Source organism: Nyctereutes procyonoides, unplaced genomic scaffold (genome assembly GCF_905146905.1).
Source record: "Nyctereutes procyonoides isolate TBG_1078 unplaced genomic scaffold, NYPRO_anot_genome, whole genome shotgun sequence".
NCBI lineage: Eukaryota > Metazoa > Chordata > Mammalia > Carnivora > Canidae > Nyctereutes > Nyctereutes procyonoides.
The window spans coordinates 12471221-12497093 of NW_026575025.1; the positions used below are offsets into that span (position 1 = coordinate 12471221).

At 52.0% G+C, this 25873-nt stretch overlaps 1 protein-coding gene across 8 annotated transcripts; it reads right to left on the minus strand.

Moving 5' to 3' along the window:
- Window positions 1-8957: 8957 nt before the first annotated feature.
- On the minus strand, window positions 8958-25741 carry SPINDOC (spindlin interactor and repressor of chromatin binding). Of its 8 annotated transcripts, none has more exons than XR_008662875.1 (7): window positions 25411-25741; window positions 21536-21865; window positions 21297-21446; window positions 21029-21166; window positions 20671-20871; window positions 18653-18911; window positions 10971-11048 (listed from the first exon to the last, which is right to left on the minus strand). XR_008662875.1 is itself a non-coding variant. In XM_055313376.1 (6 exons), exons 1-6 carry the CDS (start codon window positions 25535-25537, stop codon window positions 10855-10857), a joined length of 1140 nt encoding a protein of 379 aa, XP_055169351.1. In that variant the 5' UTR covers window positions 25538-25741; the 3' UTR covers window positions 8958-10854. The 8 variants fall into 8 exon arrangements, 5 of the variants coding, with proteins under 5 accessions (XP_055169351.1, XP_055169343.1, XP_055169388.1 ...); XR_008662874.1 differs by lacking the exon at window positions 10971-11048 and adding an exon at window positions 14843-14977; XR_008662872.1 differs by lacking the exon at window positions 10971-11048 and adding an exon at window positions 14844-18374.
- Between the last annotated feature and the right edge of the window lie 132 nt (window positions 25742-25873).

A 25873-nucleotide genomic window follows, 5' to 3' on the forward strand; every position in this document is an offset into this window, starting at 1 on the left:
CCAACGATTGGCATCACTTGGTTCTAAAGCAACTTCCCCGTCTGCGTGTCAGTCTGTTGGCTCATAAAATCCATCTCGTTTTTCATCCAACATATCAACATGTGTGTCACCTGTCAAATGCAGCGTTAGTCTATTACCTGTCTAGCTAGGATTCTCCGCCTGCCATCACCTATCTGGCCTTCTACCTCTCCACACACCCCACATTTGGTCTGCAGTGTTCCTTAAGGTCTAGGCAGCGCCGGGTCAGCGGCCTGGGCCCCCGCGGTGGGAGGCTACAGGGGTCCCCTCAGCTCCCCGGCTCAGGGGAATGAAAATGCAATGTGATCTTGGAAGGATTACATAACATCTCCGAGTTTAGACTCCTTGACGTCCTTATATTAAGAGAATTCATGCCTTTTGTTCCAGTGATGACATTCTAAATAACGTCTTTGACTTCCACTTACCTTTTTTAAAATTGTTCAAAATAGCACAAAATGACATTGCACTATGGTAATACTGAGTCACGCCTGTTACCTTTTAAAATACCCTGTAAGGTAAGGCAGGGGAGACATTCTCATCTTAAGTCATTTTTCATTTATCCCTTTTAAGACAAGAAAACTCACAGAAAAGAGACACTGGTTGGAAATGAGGGTTCCTCAGGACGGCACAAAGAATGGACACTAGGGGAAGTTCCCTTCCTTTCCTCGGCTACAGTTTCATCAGTAAACTGAGGACCCTCTCATTTTTTGAGAGACCCCCAACTCCAACAGGGAGTCCATGTGGCAACCTGAGTCCACTCTTCATTTCCCCCTAGACTGTTTCACCAGGGAGAAGCAGTAGGCCGGTTTCATGCCTCCCACTCCAAGCTGCCTCCACGCACTGTGGACATGTGTGGAACTTGCCCCACCCCCACCCCGGGGCTCAAGGTGGACAGAAGCCAGAGGCCCCACCTGAGCCAGCCACTGGGCTCAAGCAACAAGTCCCCAAAGGTACAAGAGCAGAGAGGCCCCTGAAATTGTGGGGAGAAAGTGCTGGATGGACCTCGGACACTTGACTTTCAACTCCCATCTTGGGCAGAGCCCTTGGCCAAGTTACCCAGAGAAATAGGCAGCTGGACAGATGCGAGGAGAGGATGTTATGAAAGCAATTCCTAAGGCAACAGGTGCTGCTTATGGTACTGCAGGGCACCTCCCCATAGCCCATCCTGGTCCAGTCAGGCGCTCAGCCATTGAGGAAGAAGTTGATGAAGGAGCACAGGAGGAGGTGAAGGGAAAAGAGAGGAAGAGGTATGGACAGAGGATAGTCTACTCCCCCCACCCCAAATTCATCGGGAAAATCCATGAGAGTGACCTGCCCTCTGGTGGCCAAAGGGAGACACACTGCTGATTCCCCATACCATCCCAAGGCTTGGGTCTGGAAAGAAATAAAAGAAGGGAAATGGGTTTAGGAGCAAAGGAAGGTGCACCTGAGAGTCTTTCCTGGCCATGTTCTTGTCTAAGCAAACCCTACCTTCTCCATGCTTCTAACTCACTCCAGTTCTCACCCCTGCCTTCTGTCCCTTAACCCCTACCCCCACCCCACATGTCCCCTCCTCTTCCTCACAAGGCTGCCTAACTGGTCTCCCTGCCTAGACTCTCTCCAACCTATCCCACCAGACATGCCAGGATAATCTGCCTAAAGTCCAGCTCCAATTACATCTCTGCCCTGCTAGAAGGCTCTCACCAGTTCCCATGTTGGGTAGGCAGAGCTGGCTTCCTGGGCCTGGGACCTATGCACATAGGACCCTACTCTTAGGCCTTAGAAGGGCCTTGAGCTCGATTTATTTTATTTTTTTTAAAGATTTTATTTATTTATTCATGAGAGACAGAGAGAGAGAGAGGAGAGAGAGAGAGAGAGAGAGAGGCAGAGAGAGACACAGGCAGAGGGAGAAGCAGGCTCCATGCAGGGAGCCGGACGCGAGACCCGATCTCAGGGCTCCAAGATCGCGCCCCGGGCCAAAGGCAGGCACTAAACCACCGAGCCACCCAGGGAACCCTTGAGCTCGATTTAAAACTCTGCTGTTGGCAGGGGCAGCCTGGGTGGCTCAGTGATTTAGCCCCGCCTTCAGCCCAGGGTGTGATCCTGGAGACCTGGGATCAAGTCCCACATCCGGCTCCTTGTGTGGAGCCTGCTTCTCCCTCTGCTTCTCTCTCTGTGTCTCTCATGAATAAATAAATAAAATATTTTTAAAAAATAAAAATAGGGATCCCTGGGTGGCGCAGCGGTTTAGCGCCTGCCTTTGGCCCAGGGCGCGATCCTGGAGACCCGGGATCGAATCCCACGTCGGGCTCCCGGTGCATGGAGCCTGCTTCTCCCTCTGCCTGTGTCTCTGCCTCTCTCTCTCTGTCTCTCTGTGACTATCGTAAATAAAAATAAAAATAAAAAAAAAATAAAAATAAAAAAAAATTAAAAAATAAAAATAGAACTCTGCTGTTACCCTCTTGAAATTTTCACCAAGGAGGCCTTGCATTTTCATTTTGCACTGGGCCCCACAAATCTGGTAGCTGGTCCTGGTGGTAGGAAAAGTGTTGGCCTGTACTCAAAACTTTGCACAGTCTAGCCTCAACTTATCTTGCTACTATCCTCTCCAGCTAGATATCACTAATTGATACCTTCCCCTAATTCCTGCCCTGCCACCAAGCTCTCTCACCTCCAAGTTTTGCACCACCCTCTGCTTCCAGACGTAATATAACATACTTCAAGATTCAGTTCAAATGTCACTTTCTCAAATCCCCTAACCTACCTAGTTCTCCTCAAAGATTAATGATTGCCACACATATACCCCTCTTCAGTCTGCAAATTCTTTCATTCACAAATCTCTATGGAGCACCTGCTATGTGCAAGACATTGTTCTAGATTCCTCAAGTATACCAGTGAACAAAATAGACAAAGATCTCCACCCTGAGGAACTTATATCTCAGAGGAAGACAGACACCAAACAGAACAGTAAAGATTAAGGGCCATGGGAAATAAAAAGCAGTCAACTATGGGTGATAAGGATTGTAGGGTGAGTGGGAGGAATGAGTTGTAGTATTAAGGTTATCAGTGTAGGCCTCACCTGAAAGGGTGACACTTAAAGACTTAGAGAAGGCGAGGCAGTGAGCTCTGTGGCTATCTGGGGAAAGAGCTTCCTAGGCAGAGGGGATGGCCAGTGCAAAGGCCCTGAGGCAGAAGAACAAGAAGACCACTGGGACTAGAGCAAAAGGGGGGTGAGTAGTAGAAGAGGGCAGAGAGGTGTCATGGAGCCAGACCTGGTGGACCACTGCTTTGGCTTTCCCTTGGAATGGATGGGGAGCCACTGCAGTGACATGATCAGACTGGCTGCTGAGTTTAGAAGGGAGTAAAGGGGCAGGACAAGAGTAGAAGCCTGGGGTCTCCCTAAAAGGAGACTTTAAGGATAATTCAAGGGTGAGATAACAGTGGCTTGGAAAGGAGCAGCAGCAGTGGAAGTAGTGAGAAGTGGTTGGATTGGGGATATACTTGGAAGGCAGGGCTGACAGGATTTCTTGATGGATTGGCTGAGGGGACATGTGAGAGGGGAATTAAGGGTAATTCCAAACTTTCTTACTTGAACAAAACAAAACAAACACACACAAAAAAAATACAGGGGATGCTCAGTCCAGGCAGGCCACTCCTCAGGGTGGGAGGCAGGGTCCAGAATTGCTCTCTGACCAAGCGTCAGATGTCTGGGGTGAGGCAAGACCCATGTATGGCCTCTGACCTGCCACAGACCCTCCCATCTCCCAGAGCTTTATCCTATTTTTCTTGATGTCTCTGAATTTCCGTCATGTACTTTATCACCATTGCCAGACACCATATTGAATTTAGGACATTTCAGAAATGTTGGAGTGTGAAAAAAAATGTGCATTGTAGCATTCATGATGGACTAGAATGTTTATTACCAGTGCCTCTGTCCAACCACCCCAGGCCTGACATTACCATTACCATTCCCCCTTCTTGGTTTTGCTAACACTCATCGAGAGCTGTGTACCGTGGGGACACCATTAACATGAGCAGGAGGCACTGTTACTTCTCCCAGGTAACTAATAAGGAAGTCAAAGTGTAGAGAAGCTCAGTTCCTTACTGGAGGAGTGAGACTAGGGGAGTCAAGCTCAGGCTTCCTCGCTCTAGAGAGGAGACTAGGGTAGTGGGCATAACACATGCCCTGCTGCCAAGCTGCTTCTTAGTAGCTATGTGATTCTAGGCACTCTTCACCTCTCTCTGCCTTAATTTTTCCATATATTACCTATTATTTATTTTTTTAAAAAAATATTATATTTATTTATTCATAAGAGATACAAAGAGAGAAGCAGAGAGATAGGCAGAGGGAGAAGCAGGCTCCTCGTGGGAAGGGATCACAACCTGAGCTGAAGGCAGATGCTCAACCACTGAGCCACCCAGGTGCCCAATTTTCCCATATTTTAAATGGGGAGAATAAAAATACCTACTCCATAAGGTTAATTGGCTGAGGATATTAGTTAATATATGAAACATGCTTAGTGCCTAAGATGGCCGGCACTTTGTGTGGGCTGCTGTTATTAGAAGGCATGCTCTAGCCAGCCTCTCTGAGTCTCTCTCTTTTTTAAAAAAAGATTTTATTTATTTATTCATGAGACAGAGACAGAGAGAGAGAGAGAGGCAGAGACACAGGCAGAGGGAGAAGCAGACTCCATGCAGGGAGCCCAACGTGGGACTCAATCCCGGGTCTCCAGGATCACGCCCTTCACTGAAGATGGCGCTAAACAGCTGAGCCACCAGGGCTGCCCCCTGAGTCTCTTTTTAATTCTCTCTGTTATAACCTTCCCCACCTCCCTAGAGAACAGCACTGGACTAGAAGAAAGAGAGCCCATTCTGGTTGCAACTCTGTCACTAATGGATCACGTGAGCCATTAGGTAACTCCCCAACCTTGAGGGTTCAGGCTCCTTGTCTGTATGATGAGGGGGAGCTGGACTCACTGCTCTCTATGGGGTCATCTGTAATGGTGTCATCTGAATGTCAGGATTCATAAGTTGCAATTCTAACTCCCCTAGGTGATGGTGATGGTTTTGGGAAGTGATTAGGTCGTGAAGGCTCTGTATGATTTACTAGGCATAATGGGATTAGTGCCCTCCTAGAAGGAGCCCCACAGAGCTCTCCAGTCCATCCCACCATGTGAAGACACAGTGAGAGGACTGCCTTCTGTGACCCAGGAAGCAAGCTCTGAATCTGTCAACGCCTTGATCTTGGACTTCCAGCTTCTAGAACTGTGAGTAATAGATTTGTTGTTTACAAGCCAGGAGTCTATGGTATTCCGTTACAGCAGCTCCAGGTCAAAGACAGTCTCCAAAACCCAAACCCAGCAACAATATCCCTCTCAGCCTTCCTTAGCCAAGGGCTGGTTCCACCACGTCTGGGATGGAGGGGACAGTGTCCCTGCCAGCCTTGTTCATGTGTGCTCAGAGTGAAACAGGGTAACCATTGCATACCACCCTCAGCGCGGGGGGGGGGGGGGCATGGGAGGGGAAGGGGCATCAGCAGAGAAGCCACCTTCAGAGTCTGTTCTCCTGGGAGGAGGTGCCCTTTTGGACCAACCCATGTTCCCACACTGGGCCACTGTCCTCGGGCAGGGTTCTGCTGCCACCATCACTGAAAAGGCTGGGTGTCCTGGATGGGGAGGGGTGCTGCCACGTTGGCAGAGGTCCTGTGAGAAGCCAAGGGTAAAGCAGAAGTGCACAATTTTTAATGGGGCTCAGAGGGAGATACCCAGGGTGGATGATCTGGGGCCTCTGGGAGCATGGGAACTGGAGGGAGTAGCACAGAAGGCTTCTTAGGGGAGGTGATGGGGAGTCTGCCCCTGAAGGTAAGCAAGTGCTGCAAGGAAGAACTGACAGAAATTGGAGCAGCCCTCAGCGGCCAGAAGAAGATGGCTCTCAAGGAGTCCCCATCTCAGGAGAATGTCCAATGGCCTTGGACTTGCCAACGTGGGAGTTGGCAGAGGGAGTTGGTACTGGCTGGTGTCCAGGGCTCTAACTGGCTTCCTAGAGGAGGTGGGGTCAGGCCGGGCCAGGACTCACTAGTGTACCAAGAGGCCCTGAGTGGGGATAACCACAGCTGTACAGTGTCACACCTGGAGCCGGCAGGCAGGGTGTCTGTAGACAGAATTCCCACTTTCCTCCCCTGCCACACCCATAGGAAGAAGAGCCCGAGACCCCAAAAAGGCCAAAGACACTTTGTGGCTCTGGGTTGCATCCTTGGTACCTGGTGCAGAGCCTGGTGCAGGCTGTCTGTGAATCCCTTGGGAATGAAAGCCACAGAACTCTGGCTCCCCTGGTCCCCTCTGTCCAGAATTCTCTTGTCCCATTTAACTACATGACTCCCTGCTTCAGTATCCTGTCCCGAGGAAGTCCTCTGCAGCCCCCACCTAGAAATCGCATCCTTTCGTGGATGAATGTGCCACACGATGTCACAGGGGTGCAATCAGTCAACTCCAGAATGCAGGAAATTCTGTTTATAGAACAAGCCATCATGTTCTTAAGAAAAAAGAAAAGAAACAAGGGGGCGGAGGGGAAAGTAAGGTTGTCTCCAGTTGGAATGCAATGTGTGGACCTTACTTAGCTCCTACTTCAAACCAATCAGCTGTGAAAAGAAACTCAAGGAAGAGTTCTGGAGATTGCTTGCACAACAATGCAAGTGTACTTACTGCTGCTACACTTGCAGATGGTTAAGATGACAAATTTTATGGCATGTGTATTTTCAATGCAATTAGAAACTTAAAAACAAAAACATTCATGGACCAATTGAGGAATATGAACAGTGACTAGATATTAGATAACATTAAGGGAGTATTAATTTTTTTAAAGATTTTATTTATTCATTTGAGAGAGAGAGAGAGCACAAGTGAGGGGAGGAGCAGAGGGGGAGGGAGGAGCAGACTCGCCACTGAGCAGGAAGCCAGAAGCAGGGCTCCATCCCAGGACCCTAGGACCTAGGATCATGACCTGAGCCAAAGGCAGATGCTTAACCATCTGAGCCACCCAGGTGCCCTGGGTTTATTAATTTTTTTTTTTTATGATAGTCACAGAGAGAGAGAGACAGGCAGAGACACAGGCAGAGGGAGAAGCAGGCTCCATGCACCAGGAGCCCGACGTGGGATTCGATCCCGGGTCTCCAGGATCGCACACTGGGCCAAAGGCAGGCGCTAAACCGCTGTGCCACCCAGGGATCCCGGGTTTATTAATTTTTTAAAAAAATATTTATTCATTTATTTGAGAGAGACAGAGCTGGGGGGTGGGGTGCAGAGGGAGAGGGAGAGAGAGAATCTCCAGCAGACTCTCTGCTGAGCATAGAGCCTGACTGGGGCTCAATACCATGACCCTGAGATCATGACCTGAGCCAAAATCAAGAGTTGGATGCTCAATGGACTGAGCCACCCAGGCACCCCAATTTTTTAAAAAGTAGGCTCCAGGGATCCCTGGGTGGCGCAGCGGTTTGGCGCCTGCCTTTGGCCTAGGGCGCGATCCTGGAGACCCGGGATCGAATCCCATGTCGGGCTCCCGGTGCATGGAGCCTGCTTCTCCCTCTGCCTGTGTCTCTGCCACTCTCTCTCTCTCTCTGTGACTATCATAAATAAATAAATTTAAAAAATTTAAAAAAAAATAAAAAATAAAAAGTAGGCTCCATGCCCAACATGGGGCTTGAACTCATGACCCATGTTCTCCTGACTGAGCCAGGCAGGTGCCATAAGGGATTATTAATTTTTAAAAAAATTTTTTTTGTTTGTTTTATTTATTTATGATAGGCACACAGTGAGAGAGAGAGTGGCAGAGACACAGGCAGAGGGAGAAGCAGGCTCCATACACCGGGAGCCCGACGTGGGATTCGATCCCGGGTCTCCAGGATCACGCCCTGGGCCAAAGGCAGGCGCCAAACCGCTGCGCCACCCAGGGATCCCGGGATTATTAATTTTTAAAGATTTTATTTATTCATTTGACAGAGAGAGAGAGCACAAGCAGGGGGAACGGCAGAGGGAGAAGGAGAAGCAGGCTCCTCACTGAGCAGGGAGCCCAGCCTGATGCAGGGCTCAATCTCAGGACTCCGGGATTATGACCTGAGCCAAAGGCAAATGCTTAACCAACTGAGCCACCCAGGCGCCCTGGGATTATTAATTTTTAAAGTGTGATATTGATGTGTTTTATTGAAGACTGTCTCTTAGAGATACAAACAAACCCATTTACAGATGAAATGATACCATGTCTGAGATTTGCTTTAGAATAATCCAGAAGGGGGGGGGGAGCACCTGGGTGGCTCAGATGCTTGAGTATCTGACTCTTGATCTCAGAGTCATGAATTCAAGCCCCAAGTTGGGCTCCATGCTGGGTATGGATCCTACTTAAAAAAAAAAATTAAAGAAAAATACAAACTTAAAGAACAAATAAAATAATCCAGAAGGGAGGATAGTGTGGGGAGACAAAGATAAATCCAAATTGGCCATATTTGTTGAAGCTGGGTCATAGATACATCAGGATTCATTATGTCATTTTCTCTTTCTTCTTTTGAGTGTGTTTGAAAATGTCTATGATTGGGTGGCTGGTGGCTCAGTGGTTGAGCATCTTCCTTTGGCTCAAGTCATGATCCTAGGTTCAAGTCCCACATCAGGCTCCCTGCAGGAAGCCTGCTTCTCCCTTTGCCTGTGTCTCTGTGTCTCTGTCTCTCATGAGTAAATAAAATCTTAAAAAAAAAAAAAGAAGGAAAACGTCTATGATCAAAAAAGAAATAAGAAAAAATAGTGCCCCTCTCTCACACCCTATTTTTCTTTTTTTTTAAATAAATTTATTTTTTATTGGTGTTCAATTTACCAACATACAGAATAACACCCAGTGCTCATCCCGTCAAATGCCCCCCTCAGTGACCATCACCCATTCACCCCAACCCCTGCCCTCCTCCCCTTCCACCACCCGTAGTTCGTTTCCCCGAGTTAGGAGTCTTTATGTTCTGTCTCCCTTTCTGATATTTCCCACACATTTCTTCTCCCTTCCCTTATATTCCCTTTCACTCTTATTTATATTCCCCAAATGAATGAGAACATACAATGTTTGTCCTTCTCCGATTGACTTACTTCACTCAGCATAATACCCTCCAGTTCCATCCACGTCAAAGCAAATGGTGGGTATTTGTCGTTTCTAATGGCTGAGGAATATTCCATTGTATACATAAACCACAGCTTCTTGATCCATTCATCTTTCGATGGACACCGAGGCTCCTTCCACAGTTTGGCTATTGTGGAGATGGCTGCTAGAAACATCGGGGTGCAGGTGTCCCGGCGTTTCATTGCATCTGAATCTTTGGGGTAAATCACCAGCAGTGCAATTGCTGGGTCGTAGGGCAGGTCTATTTTTAACTCTTTGAGGAACCTCCACACAGTTTTCCAGAGTGGCTGCACCAGTTCACAATCCCACCAACAGTGCAAGAGGGTTCCCCTTTCTCCACATTCTTCCAACATTTGTGGTTTCCTGCCTTGTTAATTTTCCCCATTCTCACTGGTGTGAGGTGGGATCTCATCGTGGTTTGGATTTGTATTTCCCTGATGGCAAGTGATGCAGAGCATTTTCTCATGTGCATGTTGGCCATGTCTATGTCTTCCTCTGTCACACCCTATTTTTCTTCCAGGTGCTCATCTTGGCTGGATATATGGAGAACCTCCTCATTTGCTGTCCATCTTGCCCAGAATGACCCTTGGTTCTCTTGTCCACGTCTGTGTCCCGAGCACCTGGAACTGTGAGCACGTGCCTCTCACCCAGCTCACAGCCTGGGCCGGGGCTGCAGGGTCTCTTGAGCCTCAGCTTTGAACTACTGTACATGTGCAGTTGTCTCAACCCCCATTGTGACTTTGGTGACACTGTGGGTGAGTGTCTCAGAGGCAAACTGCTCACCCAGGAATATGTGGGTGCCATGGGCAAGAGGACTCACTTTAGGCCAGGGAGGGGTGTGGGGGAAGGGCAGGTTCTGGGTTAGGAGTAGCTCCCTATGCCCTCTCCCTAGAGCAGTCCAAGCTCACATGGACATTGTTGTACCAGGCCTTGAGATTCTTGTGCCATCTTGGTTTCAGCAAGGACTATAGATAACACCCTTAATGCTGTATTTTTTTTTTGAGGTCTGGTCATTTTTCTGTGATTACATTGTAGCCACCAAAGAAAAATACTCCCTAACATCCTGGGCCAGGTGGTCTGGTCTGTTGTTCCCTTATCTCTTGTTCACTCTGGCTATGCGCTTTTGCCTGCCAGGACTAGTGTCAGAGCTTACTCAGGGGTCCCCTACTTTTCCCTGCCTATACCTTAACCCTTTCCTTACTCACTAGGACCTGGGGGTGGGGGCGCTCTGGAAATTGGCATGGTGAGGTCACAGGGAATCATCATCTGAGGGGAGCAAAGGAGGTGCTGAGCATTTGTCACAGTTGAAGACCTTCCCCACTCCCACCTGACTCCATTTCTGCCTCACACCCTGAACCTACCACAAGTTCCCAGGCTCTCAAGGGAAGAGGTATCAGTCCTGAAGCAGAAACAGGCCATGCATTGTGGGAGACAAGAGCCCTGGGGTCAGACAGATCCAGGCTCAGACTTGCTCTGCTCCCTCACCAGCTCTGGAGTGGCAGGCAAGTCACCTTGTTCGTCTTGCTGTGGCTGATCCCTCACCTGTATAATGGGCACAATGTGGGGTGACCCACAGTGGGGACACAGCGGGTGTCCTGCCTGCACTCTGTAGTTTCTGCCTGTCCCCTGGGGCCTTCATTCGTGTCTGTAGAATCTGAGCCCTAAAGAGTAATTGCCCTGGCCCCTGGCTCCCTTGCTGCTCCTGCTTCCTCAGGCCACCCAGAGAGTGGGGTCTGAGGAAATCCGAGGCACTGAGATTGCTGTTAGACCAGAAGTCCTGCACTGCTTCCTCCTCTGAAGGCTGATGTGTCCTTTGGGTGGAATGAGGCTGTTCCCTCTAGAGGGGAGAGGGACTGACCGGATCTGGTGTGAAGGCTCTGGGCCAATATCTGGTCCTGGGAAGGCTGGAAAACAGACACACTTTACCTGTCGCTATGCCTACAAAACAGCAGCCCCTCCCTGCCCGTGCTGCCCATGGGGAGGTCAGATGGTGCCTCTTTCCCAACAGAGCGGGTGGGGTGACACTGAGAGGCTGCTGTCCCATCGGAAATGCTCTCCCACTCCAGCTCCCCATCCTTCTACCACCCCTTGGGGGTATGAGGACTTGACAGTCTCATTTGAACCACAGAGCTACACAGCTGTGTGTGAGAGAGGCAGGGCGGGGTCAGATTGTAGGAGCAGTCCAGTCTGGACCAGACCAGTGACATAGCTGGGGTGTCACATGGGGCCCAGCCAGTGTCTTCTCTTCCCAACCACACACTTACACACACCAGTTTCTCTTTGAGGAGGGAAGGGGCTGTTTCTTCCTTTGTCCTAGACTAGCTTTAACTACACAGCTATTACTGGTATCCAGAAAGCTCTCCCCTACCTGGACCCTGAGGACGGCAACTGGGAACAGCAAGGGATGGCCCATTTTGGAAAGCAAAGGGAATTAGAGGCCAGGGTATCAAGGGTTGGGGGCGGGCAGCCCCCGTGGCCAAGTGGTTTAGTGCCGCCTGCAGACCGGGGCGTGATCCTGGAGACCTGGAATCAAGTCCCATATCAGGCTCCCTGCATGGAGCCTGCTTCTCCCTCTGCCTGTGTCTCTGCTTCTCTCTCTCTCTCTCTGACTCTCTCTGTGTCTGTCATGAAAAAATAAACAAAATCTTAAAAAAAAATACTTTGGCTTAAGTTATTTAAAAAAAAAAAAAAGAGTTGGGGGCAGTGGCACCCTCTTCCCCAACCCCTTCACTCAGCATTGTGATTGGGCCTCGGCATCCCATCTGGAGAAAGCTGCCACCACCAGCCCCGGGTCACTGCTAGTGTGTGAGCCTTCCTTGGCGTTTGGGTAAACGGTTGCAGCAGCATCTGGTCTGGAGTTGTCAGAGACAGGGGTGGAAGAGGGACTCCCCCACCAAGCTCTGAGTCACCAATGTTAGGAAACTTCTGTACTCCAGGTGGAATCATGTCCTCGGCTCCGCTCTTCATCTCTCCCTGGAAGCCCAGAGGTGCCCACTGAGAGCTCCAGCCACACGCACTCATACAGTCCCTAGGGTCCTGGCCAAGGCTGGGCGGACTCCTGCCAACCAAGAATGTGAGGATGAAGTCACGGAACCACTGTGCCACCTGCAGCCACTGTGGCTGCCACCCCGTGAAGGGAGCCGCGCACACTCTAGAGACCAGCTTGCCCTGGGAAAATGTTGCATGGGAAGACACATCAAGAGAGCGCTTGACAACTGAGCACCTACTATGTGCTGGGCCCAAGCAGGACCCTAGGGAAACAAAGTCAAGGCAGCCTAGTCCTTGCCCAAAAGGAGCTCACAGTCTAGTGAGCCAGCCATCAATCACATCAACAGCAGCAAAGGTGCACTGAATGTCTCAATTTTACAGTGAACTTCAGCAACTAAACATCCAGCAACACAGCCACATCAACTGAAAAGCATGCTGGCATAAATGTAAACAGTCATGTGATTGTGTGAAGGACAGAAAGACCTCACCTACAGTAACTCACATTCAAAGCCTGATTTTCAGCCTTATTCCTTCCTGCCTGTTAAGTGGGAGAGAAGTTTTACCAGTTTGCAGAAACAGTGGTGGAGATGCAGTGGAGGTCTGTGGCCCACCTGTCACGCACTGGTGAAGCCACCCGAGACACAAAGTGTTCTGAACCATATCTGTGCCTTCTTATCCCCTGTGACAAGGGCCCTACAGCTTTGCCCTCCTTCTCCCAAGCTTGTTAGGGAGAAAGGACCACATCCCGGGAAGCCACCACACAGAGACTGCCCACCCCTGGCCCCCATCTGGGTGACACCAGCTCAGAGCAGCACCCAGCATGCTTGCAGTATGCTCATACCTAGACCCCTCCTGATCTCAAGACTAGCTTTCCGGTTAGTCTCAAAACCCAGCTAGCTCAGTGTTGTAGGTGAACTCTTCCTTCAGAGTGCTATCAAGGCCTCATCTCTGCCCCAATACGCAGTATTTATCAGGAGCAGGAAAGCAGTCCTGGTGCAGGGGGTGGACTGTCCTGATGCTCCACTTGCCTCTGGATTCTAAATATGACAGTGGGGTTTGGGGTCTGGCAGGGAGCTCCCCGTGTCCCTCTTCTGTGCCCATTATCACTAATGGGAGAGAAACAAGATTCCACATAGATTTGGCCTGTGATGTTGGTTTAGGAGGGTAAGGGATCTGGTGAAGAAACCCAGAATGGGCCATCTCTTGGTCCAGGGAATGGGGAAACCAGGCACAGGAGGGAGTTTTTAATCAAGCCAGGGAGAGGGTGGGCTAGAGTAAAGCACCACACGCCTGCCTCAGCCATTTCACTTTAGAAGGTCAACAAGTAGGGTGTAATTAGCCCCTGTGCCCCACCGTGGGCTCTCTGGGACAAGGTTCACTAGGTGAGTCAGAAGGTACAAAACATTAAAGAGGAGGTGTTTTCTTTTCCCTCCCTCCCTCCCTCCTTCCCTTCCTTGGATTTATTTATTCATGAGACAGAGGCAGAGGGAGAAGCAGGTTCCTGCAGGGAGCCTGATGCAGGACTTGATCCTGGGACTCCAGGATCACGACCTGAGCTGAAGGCAGATGCTCAACCGCTGAGCCACCTAGGCATCCCAAAGAAGAGGTGTTTCTGACCCCATTTCTTTTTTTTTTTTTTTTAATTTTTATTTACTAAAGATAGTCATACACACACAGAGAGAATGGGGCAGAGACATAGGCAGAGGAAGAAGCAGGTCCATGCACCAGGAGACCGACGTGGGATTCGATCCCGAGTCTCCAGGATCGCGCCCTGGGCCAAAGGCAGCCGCTAAACCGCTGCGCCACCCAGGGATCCCCTCTGACCCCATTTCAAGGGCTGGGAGAAGGGGTGCAGGGTCTCTCTGTGACTCGCACCAAGTCAGCCCCACACCTCCATGGAGCCAATGAGGCCCTACCCTGGCCCTGCTCTGCCCTCCCACCCAGGACAAATTTCCAGCCCTCCTGCCCCTCAAGGTCACTCCAAGAGCCTGGAGATCCTGTTAGCAAACCCCTTCCCCCAATGATAACCCAGACAGTACTCTCTTAATAAAAAAAAATAATTTATTGTCAACAAAGGAGATATATACAACAGGAAAGTAAGTGAAAAGGAGGGAGTGAACAAAGCCCTCAGGTGGTCTGCTTGGGCCTCCTGCAGGGATGGAGCGGGAAGAGGTAATGGAGGCCTCCTGGTTTAGGAGCCTGAACAGGTGGGGGAGGAGAGGCGTCCCCCGAGGTAGTGGGACTCAGTTCAAACCCCATCGTGACCACCTCTTATGTAAGGCACTGTGCCAAGGGAGAATGGTGGGGGCTAAGAGGGGGGACGGAAGGGGGACGGAGAGGTCTGGGTCAGCAAAAGGATTGGGGTAGGTGTTCTCCACAGGCCCAATGCCCTACCATACGACAGCCCTGAGGCCAGCCTTGCCCTTCCCAGGGCCTGGCCTTGTGCCTTGCCAGGGGTCAACATCTTCCAGTGCCCCCAAGTAACATGGATGCTGCCCCCCATCCTCTCCTCCATCCTGCCTTGGCACCTGGTTTTACTCTCTCCATCAGGTGGCCAAGCTGGGCAGCTCTGAGTGATAAGCCAAAGGGGGACCTTGCCTCCTCCCTCCCTCCCTCCCCAGGAAAGCGAGAACCTACATGCCACTCCCTGCCTCTGGCTGCCTCCCCATGGTGGTGCTGGACTCTGACAGAACCACAGGCCAGTTCGGGGGGTCACCTCCTCCCACACTCTTGGTGCCCTGGGGGTGCTTGGACCAATCTTGCAGGAGGCTGACTGCCGGGGGCTCCTCCATCCGTACGCGGATAACCTGGAGATCCAGCGTCCCGCGAAGCCCCGGAGGGGGAGCTGGGCAGGGATGGGAGCAGAGAGCAAAAGTCAGGGCCCTTTGGACCCCCATCCCGAGAATGGCCACTGAAGACTTCTGCACCACCATTTCTAGCTCTTCCTTTCCACAGTCCAGGGCCTGGTATGCCCAAGGGACAGCGGGAAGCTCCACTCTTGGTTCATCCAAGGACCCCAACAAACCAAAAGAGAGATCCTTGCTTCTTAGGTAGAAGTCGGGCACACCCTGTTGGCTTCCTCCCCCATGTGTTTTGGTACACACATGCTCACTGCTGTATGCTCACCTCTTATGTAACTTCAGCTCACTCCACTTCATCTAAAACTCACTGGACACTCCAGCCTCTGTGGGCAGAGGTGGTGGGGGTGGGGAACACCCCAAAAAGAAGATGGCTCTGCCCACTACGGGGCTCACAAATGGATACAGAGGGAAAGGAGAGAAAACCTGATGGCCAGTCCTGGGTTAGAGTCCCAGCTCTGCTCTGCGAGCCCCACCAGGCCCTTCACCTCCCATCGGGACCCACCACATGGGGAGATCAGATGTTTACCATAACTGTGGGGAGGAGCTGTTCCAAATAAGCAAAGCCAGGACCCCAAGGAGGGGAGAGCAGACCCCCACAGCGACTGCGCAGCCATGAAAGCATCCCCTACCACATGGGAATGCGCAAAAGTACTTTACATGGAAATCAGAACCGGACATGGTAACTGCAACTGTCCTGATGTCTGTTTTGTGAAGGATCTTTCACAGCAGGCCAGTACCTATGCAGTGGGTGGGATAGGGTAGAAGTGGGATCCTGGGGAGAACATCACTAGTCACCAGGAGGACTCTGGCTTCTTTTCTGGAGTGTAACAGGAATAGCAGTGACGGCGCCCAACTTGGTTTGCACTGGGGACCCTGTACCGTAGGAGAGGAGACCATAGCGGGCAAAGACCAGAGGCCAGGAGCCCAGGGAGAGGACTGTTAAAGGAACCAGGCAAGAGATGGCTGGGACCAGGGCAGCCTGGGGGGGGGGGGGGGGCGGACAGGAGGATGAATTCTGAATGGATTTTGGAGGTGGGGCTAACAGGATATGCGGGAGGTTCTTGTGGAGTCTGAGAAACAGAAGAGGATGACGCCAGGATTAAGCCTGAGCAAAGTGTAGAATGCAAGAGGGGAGAGGAGGCTGGGAAGAGGAATGTGGCTGGGGGCGGGGGTGGGAGTGGGGGTGTTCAGTGTGACAGATCTTACAATCACAGACCTGTCACATGGGCATCTGGAAGAGAGGCTGGAATCGGCAGATCTGGCTGGGAGCTGGGAGTAGATGAACTTGGGGCTGGATCGCTTTGGGAGTGAGGAAGGCCCTGCTGGTTGAGGTATCTGGTATCCGGTCACTCACTTAACCACTCACGCACCAGACACGTGGGCAGCACATAGATCGTCTGCCGGGTGCATCACAGGAAATGAAACAGACACATATCCTGACCTGAAACAGCTTACATTCGAAAAAGAGGAGGAAAGATAACCAGCAGATCCGACTCAGGGAGCCATGTGTGAAAGAGAAGTGGAACAGCCAGTGAGGCTAGAGGAAAACCCAGAAGGTTGCCTGGGAAGCCCACAGATGGCAAGTGGCTCTGGGAAAGGCTGAGAGCTGGGGTCACTGTTTTGTCACATCGGGAAGGGCATGGACTAAGAATCGACCACTGGATTTTCATTTTAGACAAGTCAATGGTGACCTTGTTGGAAAAGCCACGTCAGCATGAGGCTGGAAGATGGGAACTGGGCTGAAGCGGCTCCCAGAGAGACGAGGGCTGGTTAGTGCAGAAAATAGTCCCCAGCCTTGCTGAAAAAGTTTGGCGACAAATGGGACAGTGGCTAGCGAGGGATGAGGGGGCCAGGGGGAAATCTCAGCTTGCATCGGCTGCCGGATGCAATCTACAGGAGAGGGAAAACCGGACAGAGAGCAGAGGACAGAGGAAATGGTGGCTAGCAAGGCAGACAGCTGGGGTCTAGTGAGAGGCCCAGGGGGCCAAGCTTTGCTAGCGGGGTTTAGCTCCAGCAGCAATGAGAAGGCAGAGGATGTGGCTTGGATGCTGCAGGGGAGAAGGACACAGGTGGAAATGCACACATGCTGTCGCTTACTAGGTGAGGGGCCCTGAGAATGCCTTGCCTCCCCAAGGCTGTGTCCTCTTCCCCAAATACTGTGTATGGTGGTTGTGGGAATTTAAGGAGACAGATTACACAAAGATGTTAAGAGTTTGGCACATGGTAAGAGCTCATGAATTTCAGGACTTCTCAAAGCAACAGGATTAAGTACCAGTAGCATAGAGGGCAGAGGTGAGGGTGGGTGTGGAGGGGAGCCTCAGGAGAGTGAGGCCTGACTTGTGATGCCCTTCCACAAAGCATGCATGATCAAAGCCCCAGGGCCATGAAAGAGCAAGCCAGAAGAACCTATCAGCCCAGGGACAAGCTGAGCCCCATCTGCACTCCAAACCCAGGGCTGGCCCTCCTCCCTCCTGGGAAGCCCAAACCCCTCTGCTTCCCCAGCTCTGTTCCTCTCTCCTCTACATTTGTGCATGTGTGTGTCCACGAACACACCTTCTCCAGAGGGTGGGCCTGAGTCCTTTTCTCCTGTTTCTCATTAAGGCTTGTTTCTGCTCGGGGACTCTGAAAATGTTACCACCAAATGACGGTGAAGGCAGCCACTACCCACTATTTCAATAAAGCTTTACTGAGAGCTTTCTTTGTGCCAGGTATGATACCAAGTACTGAGGATATAGCAGCAAATAGAACAAAGACCCTGTCCCTTGTGAAATTCACACATGCTCACACTCATGTGCACAGGTTCCCGCATGCATACACGTGCGCGCACGTACACACACACACACACACACACACACACACACACACACACACACCTTTTCCTTGGTCCAGCCTGGAAACATACCGGACCTGGCCGAAGTATCTTTTAAAAGCCAGGTCTCTAGATCTTACTCAAATCAAATACTAGCAAGACAAAGAGGCTTTTTCTTACAATTTGTGAGTGGGGTCCTCAAGGCTTACCTTCTCTCTGGCTTGGACACTTCCCCTCCCTCTTCCTGCAAAGCCCTTTGGAAAGCTCCAGAAAGTCTCCTCTGCTTCACACTGTGATCCATCAGCTCCAGCTGACCTCACCGTAGTGACCTCACCAATTTCTAAATCCTTGACTTTTAAACTTTTTTAAACTGACAGAATTAGAATCTTTTACTCAAAATCTTTTAAGTACTTCAATACAAAAAGCAACTCAACATGAAGACATTCTGGTTGAAGCCTCACAGGGTTTTGAGAAATCTGCCCAAGCTTTGGGATCCCCAGTCTGTGGCCACCGCTCTGGAAGCCTTTGCTCTGCAAGAACTACAGTGGCTGCGTCACTCCTCCAACCTGTACCTTCAAACAGACAGTAAATTTCTTGGGGACAGAGAAACTCTGTCCTCACTCATGTTATTTTCCATAGTACTCCCCTGAGGGCCCAGCCTGGCTACAGGCAGGAACACGTACACAGCGTCCACTGTGTGTTCCCGCCACCTCCAACCTCCCTAGATTCTGCCACCTGCTGAGAAAAACCCTCTCATGTCAATTATATTCATGTATCCCAAGGCCTCAGACTTTGCCCACGCACCCCAAAGGAATGTGAGGTCTCAGGGACTCCCTTCTCAGCTACTCACCACTCCAGACAGGTGAATTGGGGCACAGGGTATCCCAGGTTTCAAAATGAAGGCTCCCTTTCGTGAATGAAACCAGAAGACCCATTAAACAGTGGAAGCAGTCAGCCATTTAAAGCAGTGATCCACCGAAGAGAACGAGGAAGCTCAGGGAACGCTCAAGTCCAAGCAGAGCACACAGTCTCGGGGAGGCAGGACTGGAATGTGGCTCAAGCTGAAACTTGAGACAGTTAAGACCGTGATCTACGTGAAGAGCTGACGCCTGCCTCAAGATGAGAAAAAACAGAGCCTATCTTGGTAAAATAGAATTCAGGGAAAAGTGCGTGTACACACATACAGGCACACGCTGAGCTTCGTGAGAGGTCTCAAGACACAAAACGCACTATTAACAGTGCTCACCACTGTTGAGTGAGGTGGGGTGGGCAAGAGAAGGGGCATATTTGCTTTTTCTTTTTCTTTCTTTCTTTCTTTTTTTTTTTTTTTCTTTTTCTATGTACAAAAAGTCCACCTCCTTTTTGAGATCCCTGCTCTGGGGAGCCCCTGGTACCTCCCGTGCTAGCTTTCCCTGGGCTCTAACTCCGAATGCACTATTTCAGGCAGGCCACGACAAAGTGCTCTGTGTGTAACTTGGTCACTCCTTCAAGAGCCATTTCCTGGGCAGCAGGGTGGCTCAGTGGTTTAGCGCTGCCTTCAGCCCAGGGCCTGATCCTGGAGACCCGGGATCGGGATCGAGTCCCACATCGGGGTCCCTGCATGGAGCCTGCTTCTGCCTCTGCCTGTGTCTCTGCCTCTCTCTCTCTGTGTGTCTCTCATGAATAAATAAAACCTTAAAAAAAAAAAAAAAACATTTCCTGAGCCCGAGGCGCCTGGCATGGAGAGATGAAGAGGAATGAGGCTCAGCCTCTGCCCTCCCAAGGCATGTCCTTGTCTAATCTGAATCCAGCCACTGCCTGGCTATATGACTGTGTTGCTCAAAGATATCCACTCCCTAATCCCCAGGATCTCTGACTATGCTATCTTAGGTGGCAAAGGAGAATTGAGGCAGTAGATGGAATTAATGTTGCCAACCAGCTGACTTCAAAATAGATTGTCCTGGATGATCTGGGTGGGCTCCATAGGATGACAGGGGTCCCGGGGGGGGGGGAGAGGGAGGCAGACGAGTCAGAACAAAGATGACATCCTCAGAAAGACTCTACTGGCCACTGCTGGCTTTGAAGACGGAAGGAGACCACAGCCAAGGAATGCTCGCAGCTTCTAAGAAGCTGGGCAGGACAAGAAAATGGATTACCTCCCAGCGACCCCCTGCTGGAGCCTCTAGAAAAGAACAGGACCCTGCCGATTTTAGATGGATGAAACCCATTCTAGACCTCTGACTTCCAGAACTGAAAAGTAATAAAGTGTATTCTTGTAAGCCACTAAGATTTGTGGTAGTTTGTCATAGCAGCCACAGGAAACGAATACAAGGATCAAGGGAGGGAAGAACCAGCTGAGACTCAGCCTTCCCACATGGAAAACAGACTTTTCTAAGGGCCAGATGAACTACATATAGAAGTTTCTTGAAATTGGTTGAACATGATACAAACGCAAGCACTTCATGCTATCATTCAAAAGTCACTGAGCTGCTCTCTCTACGGAGGTGCCTGCTGAGTTCACCAGGGGTCTGTTCTGTTCCAGTCCCACTCGGGCCCTGACTCCACCAGGGCGAGCTAGGCACCTCAGGTTCCGGGAGGAATCAGCCATAAGTGTGCTGATAGGTGTCAGGCTCTGGGGAGTACTGGCTTAGCCCAACCTAACAACCAATTCCAGGACACTCCCCAGGAGCTAACAGAGCGGCGGCTCAGCTTGCTGGCCAGTCCCCATCATTCTAGTCTGCCCGCCCTCGGCCCTGCGTCTCAGGGGCCCTGAGCAGTAACTACCTGTATCCCAGGCTCTGCTGCAGAGCAGCCTTGAGGAGGCCAGACCCCAGGGATGTAGCCTGGCTCTCCCCAACCCACCCTTGTCGTCCCCTACCAGGAGCTCACCTGGAGAGGGGCTTTCTGGCTGGGGAAGGCCTCCTTCTGCAGCGACCCCTTCTCTGGGTGAGTCCTTGCTGTCTGAGGCCCTTAGCTGTGTGTGAGAGAAGAGCTGGAGGACAAAGCCCGGGGGGAAGCTGCCGTCGGTGAAGTGACGGACCTCAGCAGGAGCAGCAAAAGTCTCCGTGGGTGAGTCAGGTGATGGGGGGTCTGGAAGGAAGGACAGGAGAGAACAGTCTGTAAGACTGTGCTGCCTATGGCCACTGAAGCCAGAGTCCAGAGGCCTGGACCGCCCCCTGCCCTGGCGTGACTTTCCTCTTGAAGCACTGCGCCTGGAGCCCACACCCGTCATGGGCCTCTACCTCACCTGGGTCAGGGTCTGGGTCCAGGTCCAAGTTTTTGGTCATGGGTCTGCCTCTTTTCTTTCTGACCGGTTCTTCTCCAGGGGGCTCCTTCCATCTCTGACCACGGGGCTTCCTATTTCCTGCCTCTGAGGCAGGGGCAGCTACAGAATGAGAAGACCTTGTACCTTTGAAAGGGGCCACACCTAGGCCCTGTATCCTCTCTCCACACAGAACACAGAATGTGCACTCCCCTCTCCCCAGCTCAGCCGCAAGGGCTTCCCAAAAACTGACCAGGAAGCTCGAGGGGGCGGAGTCCCCTGGGTCGGCTCCTTTTCGGGAGAGATGGGTTGTCCTCAGAGTCGAGGAGAACAACGATCTCTGCTGGCATTTTGGCAGGGTCTGGGTCGGAGTCCGGGTCAGCTTCGACATCCTGGCCTGAGTCTGAAGAAGGCAAACACCCAGTGAGCTCCAAGTGCTCTGTGAGTTTGACTTTTCCCTTCATCCTCCACCCGACCCTCACTTCCAACTACCTGAGGTGGGCGAGGAAGGCTGCTCAGCTCTGATGTCTTGCAAAAGGGCCACTCCCTCACTCCAGGCCTCCAGGATATTGCTTTTCTCTGAAGGGCTCAGGTCCAGGGTGTGAGGATGCTGCTCCAGGATATGCATGCGCGCCGTGTCGGCAGAGGGGGACCGGATTTCGGACCCACACACCATGCACAGTGCCCGCCCGCTGCCTCCAGGGCTGTTTCCCACAAGGAACTCCTGCTCCCAAGACACCTGCTGCTTGGGCTCCTCACAGCCATCGCTGCCTGCCTCCAGCAGGTTGGGCCTAGGCGGTGGGGTCTTCTCCTGCTGGGCCACTACAGAGGGAGACGTGCAGGAGGATGTTACCAGTAGAGGTACCCATGGCCTAGAATACTTACATGATTCCCCAAACTTGGTGGAGGGCTGGAGGGCGGAGGGAGGCACATTCTTACCCCAAGTTTCTCTCTCTCTCCTCTCCCCTGCAGCCCGCGAGGCACTAACCATACTAAACGCAACCTGTGTGCATCGGCATCCCACTGTGTATCTGCTTTCTTTTTTTTTTTTTTAAAGATTTTATTTATTTATTCATGAGAGAGAGACAGAGAGAAGCAGAGACACAGGCAGAGGGAGAAGCAGGCTCCATACAGGGAGCCCGATGTGGGACTCGATCCCAGGACTCCAGGGTCACATCCCAGGACAAAGGCAGGCACCAAACCGCTGAGCCACCCAGGGATCCCCTGTATATCTCCTTTCAATCTGACTTCAGACCACAGGGTTTTCCAACAGGCTGTGTTCTTGCAGGTCTTCCGCTTTGGCACATCCATCTAGACCATTCTGATTGGTCTGACAAATTCCTACACTTCCTTTATGGCCTTGCTCACATTGTCACTCCTGGGAAGCCTTTGGGACCTCCCACCCCGACGGTTGATTATATCCACCTCTGACTTCCAGGCCATGCTGCATACTTTCTTGAGAACATCTGATTGTCTCACTGCCCCCACAGGGCCTGCCACCTAGGAGATGCTCCGGGAGCCTGCAGTCAGCAAAGAACAGGCATGCCTGTTTCTCCACCTGGCAAGGACCCTTCAGAAGGCTGCCACACCCCATCACGATCCCTCTCCCACCTCCCAGAGCATTTGCAGGGGTGATCTCATTCCCAAGGGTCTGCCTGGCATCTGTTCTCTGTGCACATGGGCCACAAGCTCTGGCAGGGCAGGAATTCTTTCCGGTTCAACAAAGGCAGCCTTAGACCCCCATTAGCCTGGCAGCTCCATGCTTCTGCAGCAGAGACCCCTTGATCTTTTGTAACTGCATCTCCTTCCCATCTGAGAAGATGGGATGAAGTAAAATATGAGGGGCCCTGACGTCTGGGAACCGTATGGATAAGTGGCATATGAAACGGGTCTGAGAAGTGGCCAGGACTCAGAAGATTCAGGTCCGAGGCTGGGCTGTTCCTATGTCCCATGTGACCATGCACAGTAACCTTGACCTCTTGACTGCCATTGGGCTTTCTTTCCCACCACTCCTCTGAAACAACTCCCGTCAAGGTCACCAAAGCTAAACCTGGCTGTCAGTTCTTAAATTTCATCATTTGGCTCGTCACTTCTTCCATCTAGGTTTTTGTTACTTGGCTTCCAGGCACTGCCTCCTGTTGATTCATTCCTTTCTTCCCCGGGGCTCTCTTGCAGTTGCTGGTACTGGGTCCTCCTCACCTCTTTTCAGGTGCCTGTGCAGCTCTCATTTCTTTCAAGGAAAAGCCTGAAGAACCATCTTCTTACCACAGCCCTCTCTTGCCTCCTGCAGAAAGCTGGACACCCCATTCCCCTTTACCCCTCATGTCCTGCTCCTCAGCCCACACCACCATCAGACCTAACATGTGTTTTACTTGTGCACCATGCCTCCCCACTGCCCAGTAAGCTCCAGGACAGCAAGACTTTGGATTGTTCACACCTGGACCTCCAGCATCAAAAACAATGCCTGGCATGCAGTGGCATTCAGAAATCTTTGATGAGGGACTGACTCAATCTCCAACCTGCAGTCACTGGAGAGAGCTCCGCAGTTCAGTTTTTTAGACCTCTCCTATCTAACTCCTTCCTCTGACAGGTGTTGTCCCGTTGCCTGCCTGCTGACAACTCCCGTATCTATACCTCCAGCCACTCTCCAGTGGCACTGAAATGCATGTGTCTGATGCCTATCTGGCCTTACAGCTTGAATGTGTCACAGGCATCTCAAACTCGCCCCATTCAAATCTTAACTCTCTGTCTTCATATGCTTGCATCCTAGTCGCCTGGTCTTGGGATGCGAGAGGCCTGTCCTTCTGGGTGCTCAGGTCAAAAGCCTTGAATTCATCCTTTTCTCCTCTAACCTCTTTCAAAAAGCTTCTGCTTCAGGACACTTACACTTGCCATTCTCTCTGCCTAAGATGCTTTCCCTCCCATCATCCACAAAGGTTCGTTCTCTCCCATCCTGGGAGTCTGGGCTCAAAATTCACATTGGAAAAGAAGCCTTTCTGACTACTTGGTATTCCTAATAAAACGCCTCCCAATCCATTTTCTCCTCCCTTTGCTCTGGTGTTCTCTGAACCATATATCGGCACCTGACACCCTATGCACTGAATTACATTTGTCTTTGGTCGTTTATTTATACATATATGTAGATGAGACGTTACATCTTTGTTCATAACCACTTTCATGTCCAGCCTAAAACTGCCTCGTTTATAATAGGTGCTACTAATAAAAACCTGTTGAGTGAATTAACTTCTCTCGACTTCTGTTTCCCCACCGTAACAGTGGGGAATAGGGCCTCCCTTAAAGGGTTGTTGAAACAATTAATTCACGCAGCCTAGCATCCAGCACTCAGTAAATACTAGCACAAATACAGAAAAGAACCTCTGCTAGATCTAAAGCTCTGAGAAGGGCAGCAGCTTTCATTTCCTCGGCTTGTTTTAAATCCCTGCAGATTCCAAAAAAGGCTGAGAGGCAGTGCACGGAGATAGCGGAGATAGCGTGTTCTGCGGGGATTAAATAAATGGCCTTGCTCTCTCTTTTGGGTACAATCCCCTTTATGGGAAGAGGTATCTTAAAATAAACACACGTTCGCATTTCTACGAAAATTTTTTTTTGGCATTTTCACCAGTATTAACTTTTCCGTTAAGACGGCCCTTTGTTTTCTAATGGTCTGCAAGATCCTGCGGACTAAAGAAACTGGTAAGGGGGGAGGGGAAAGCAAGTGTTCCCAGACCGTTCCTGTTATCCCCTCCCGAGGCCAAGCTCCTTCCTGCGTGGCAGAGGGTACCCCTAGCAAGCACTTCTTTTTCGAAACTGAGTATCCCATTCACCCCAGAAGCGCTAGAATCTGACACCTGTGGCTTACTCAAGTGCTAGGCAGGAGATGCAAAGAGGGGTTGGGGGACAGGAAAGCTTTCCGTGTAGAGGGCCCTGAAAATCCTCCCTGGGGCGGGCGGGCGGCATCCTCCAGCTCTCTCCGGACAGCAGGCAGCCGCGCCCAGCCTCGGGCCTGGAGGCCTCGCTGCCCCTCGGCCCGGAGCACAGCCTAGCCCCCGCCTCCGCGGGGCGGGAGACCGCGGCCGCCGGTGCGGGGCCCGGGCGAGGGGGCGCTCGGGCACCGGAAGATCCGGAGCGCGCCGGGCGTGGATCGAAGGCTCCAGACCCCGGACGGGGGCGGGGGAGAGGGAATTCGGGGAGGCCCCAGATTCCAAACCCTGGAGGGGGCGGAGCCAGAGCGGGGGAGGGGGCGCCCGGGTCCCAGGCCGGAGGGGGAAGGGGCGCCGGAGCCCCTGGCTGCGGAGGCGGAGGCGGAGGGGGAGGGGGCGCCCGGGCCCGCACCGTGACGCGGAAGTGGGGTCCCCTTCCAGCCTCACCTCTGAGCATCGGCTCGGGCCGTGGAATTACGGCCACCACCATGGCCTCTTCCTCGTCCTCCCCTTCCTCGCATTTGAGCGTCACCTCGAAGCAGTCGAGCGCGGCGCCCTCGGCCTTCAGGGCCATGATGCGGCCGAGGCGGGGGGCGGGGGGGGACGCGGTGACCGGACGCCGGAGGCCGGGCGCGCCGCCAGGGGCCGCCCCCGCCCCTGCAGCCCCCTCCCCGCCGCCCGCCGCTCACCGCCCGGCCTGCGAGGGCGCGTCCGGGCCTCCCCGAGACCGAGCGCGTCGGGACCCCGGGCGGGGAGGGCTCAATCCGGGGCCCCAGGCCCCCGCCGCTCCCTTTTATGGAGGCTCATTGTCGGCGCCCGCCCGGCCGGCCCGCCGCGGGCCCGCCCCCGACCCCGCGCGGCCAATCGCACGTGGCCCCGCCCCGGGCACGCGGCTCCGTTAGCCTCCCCG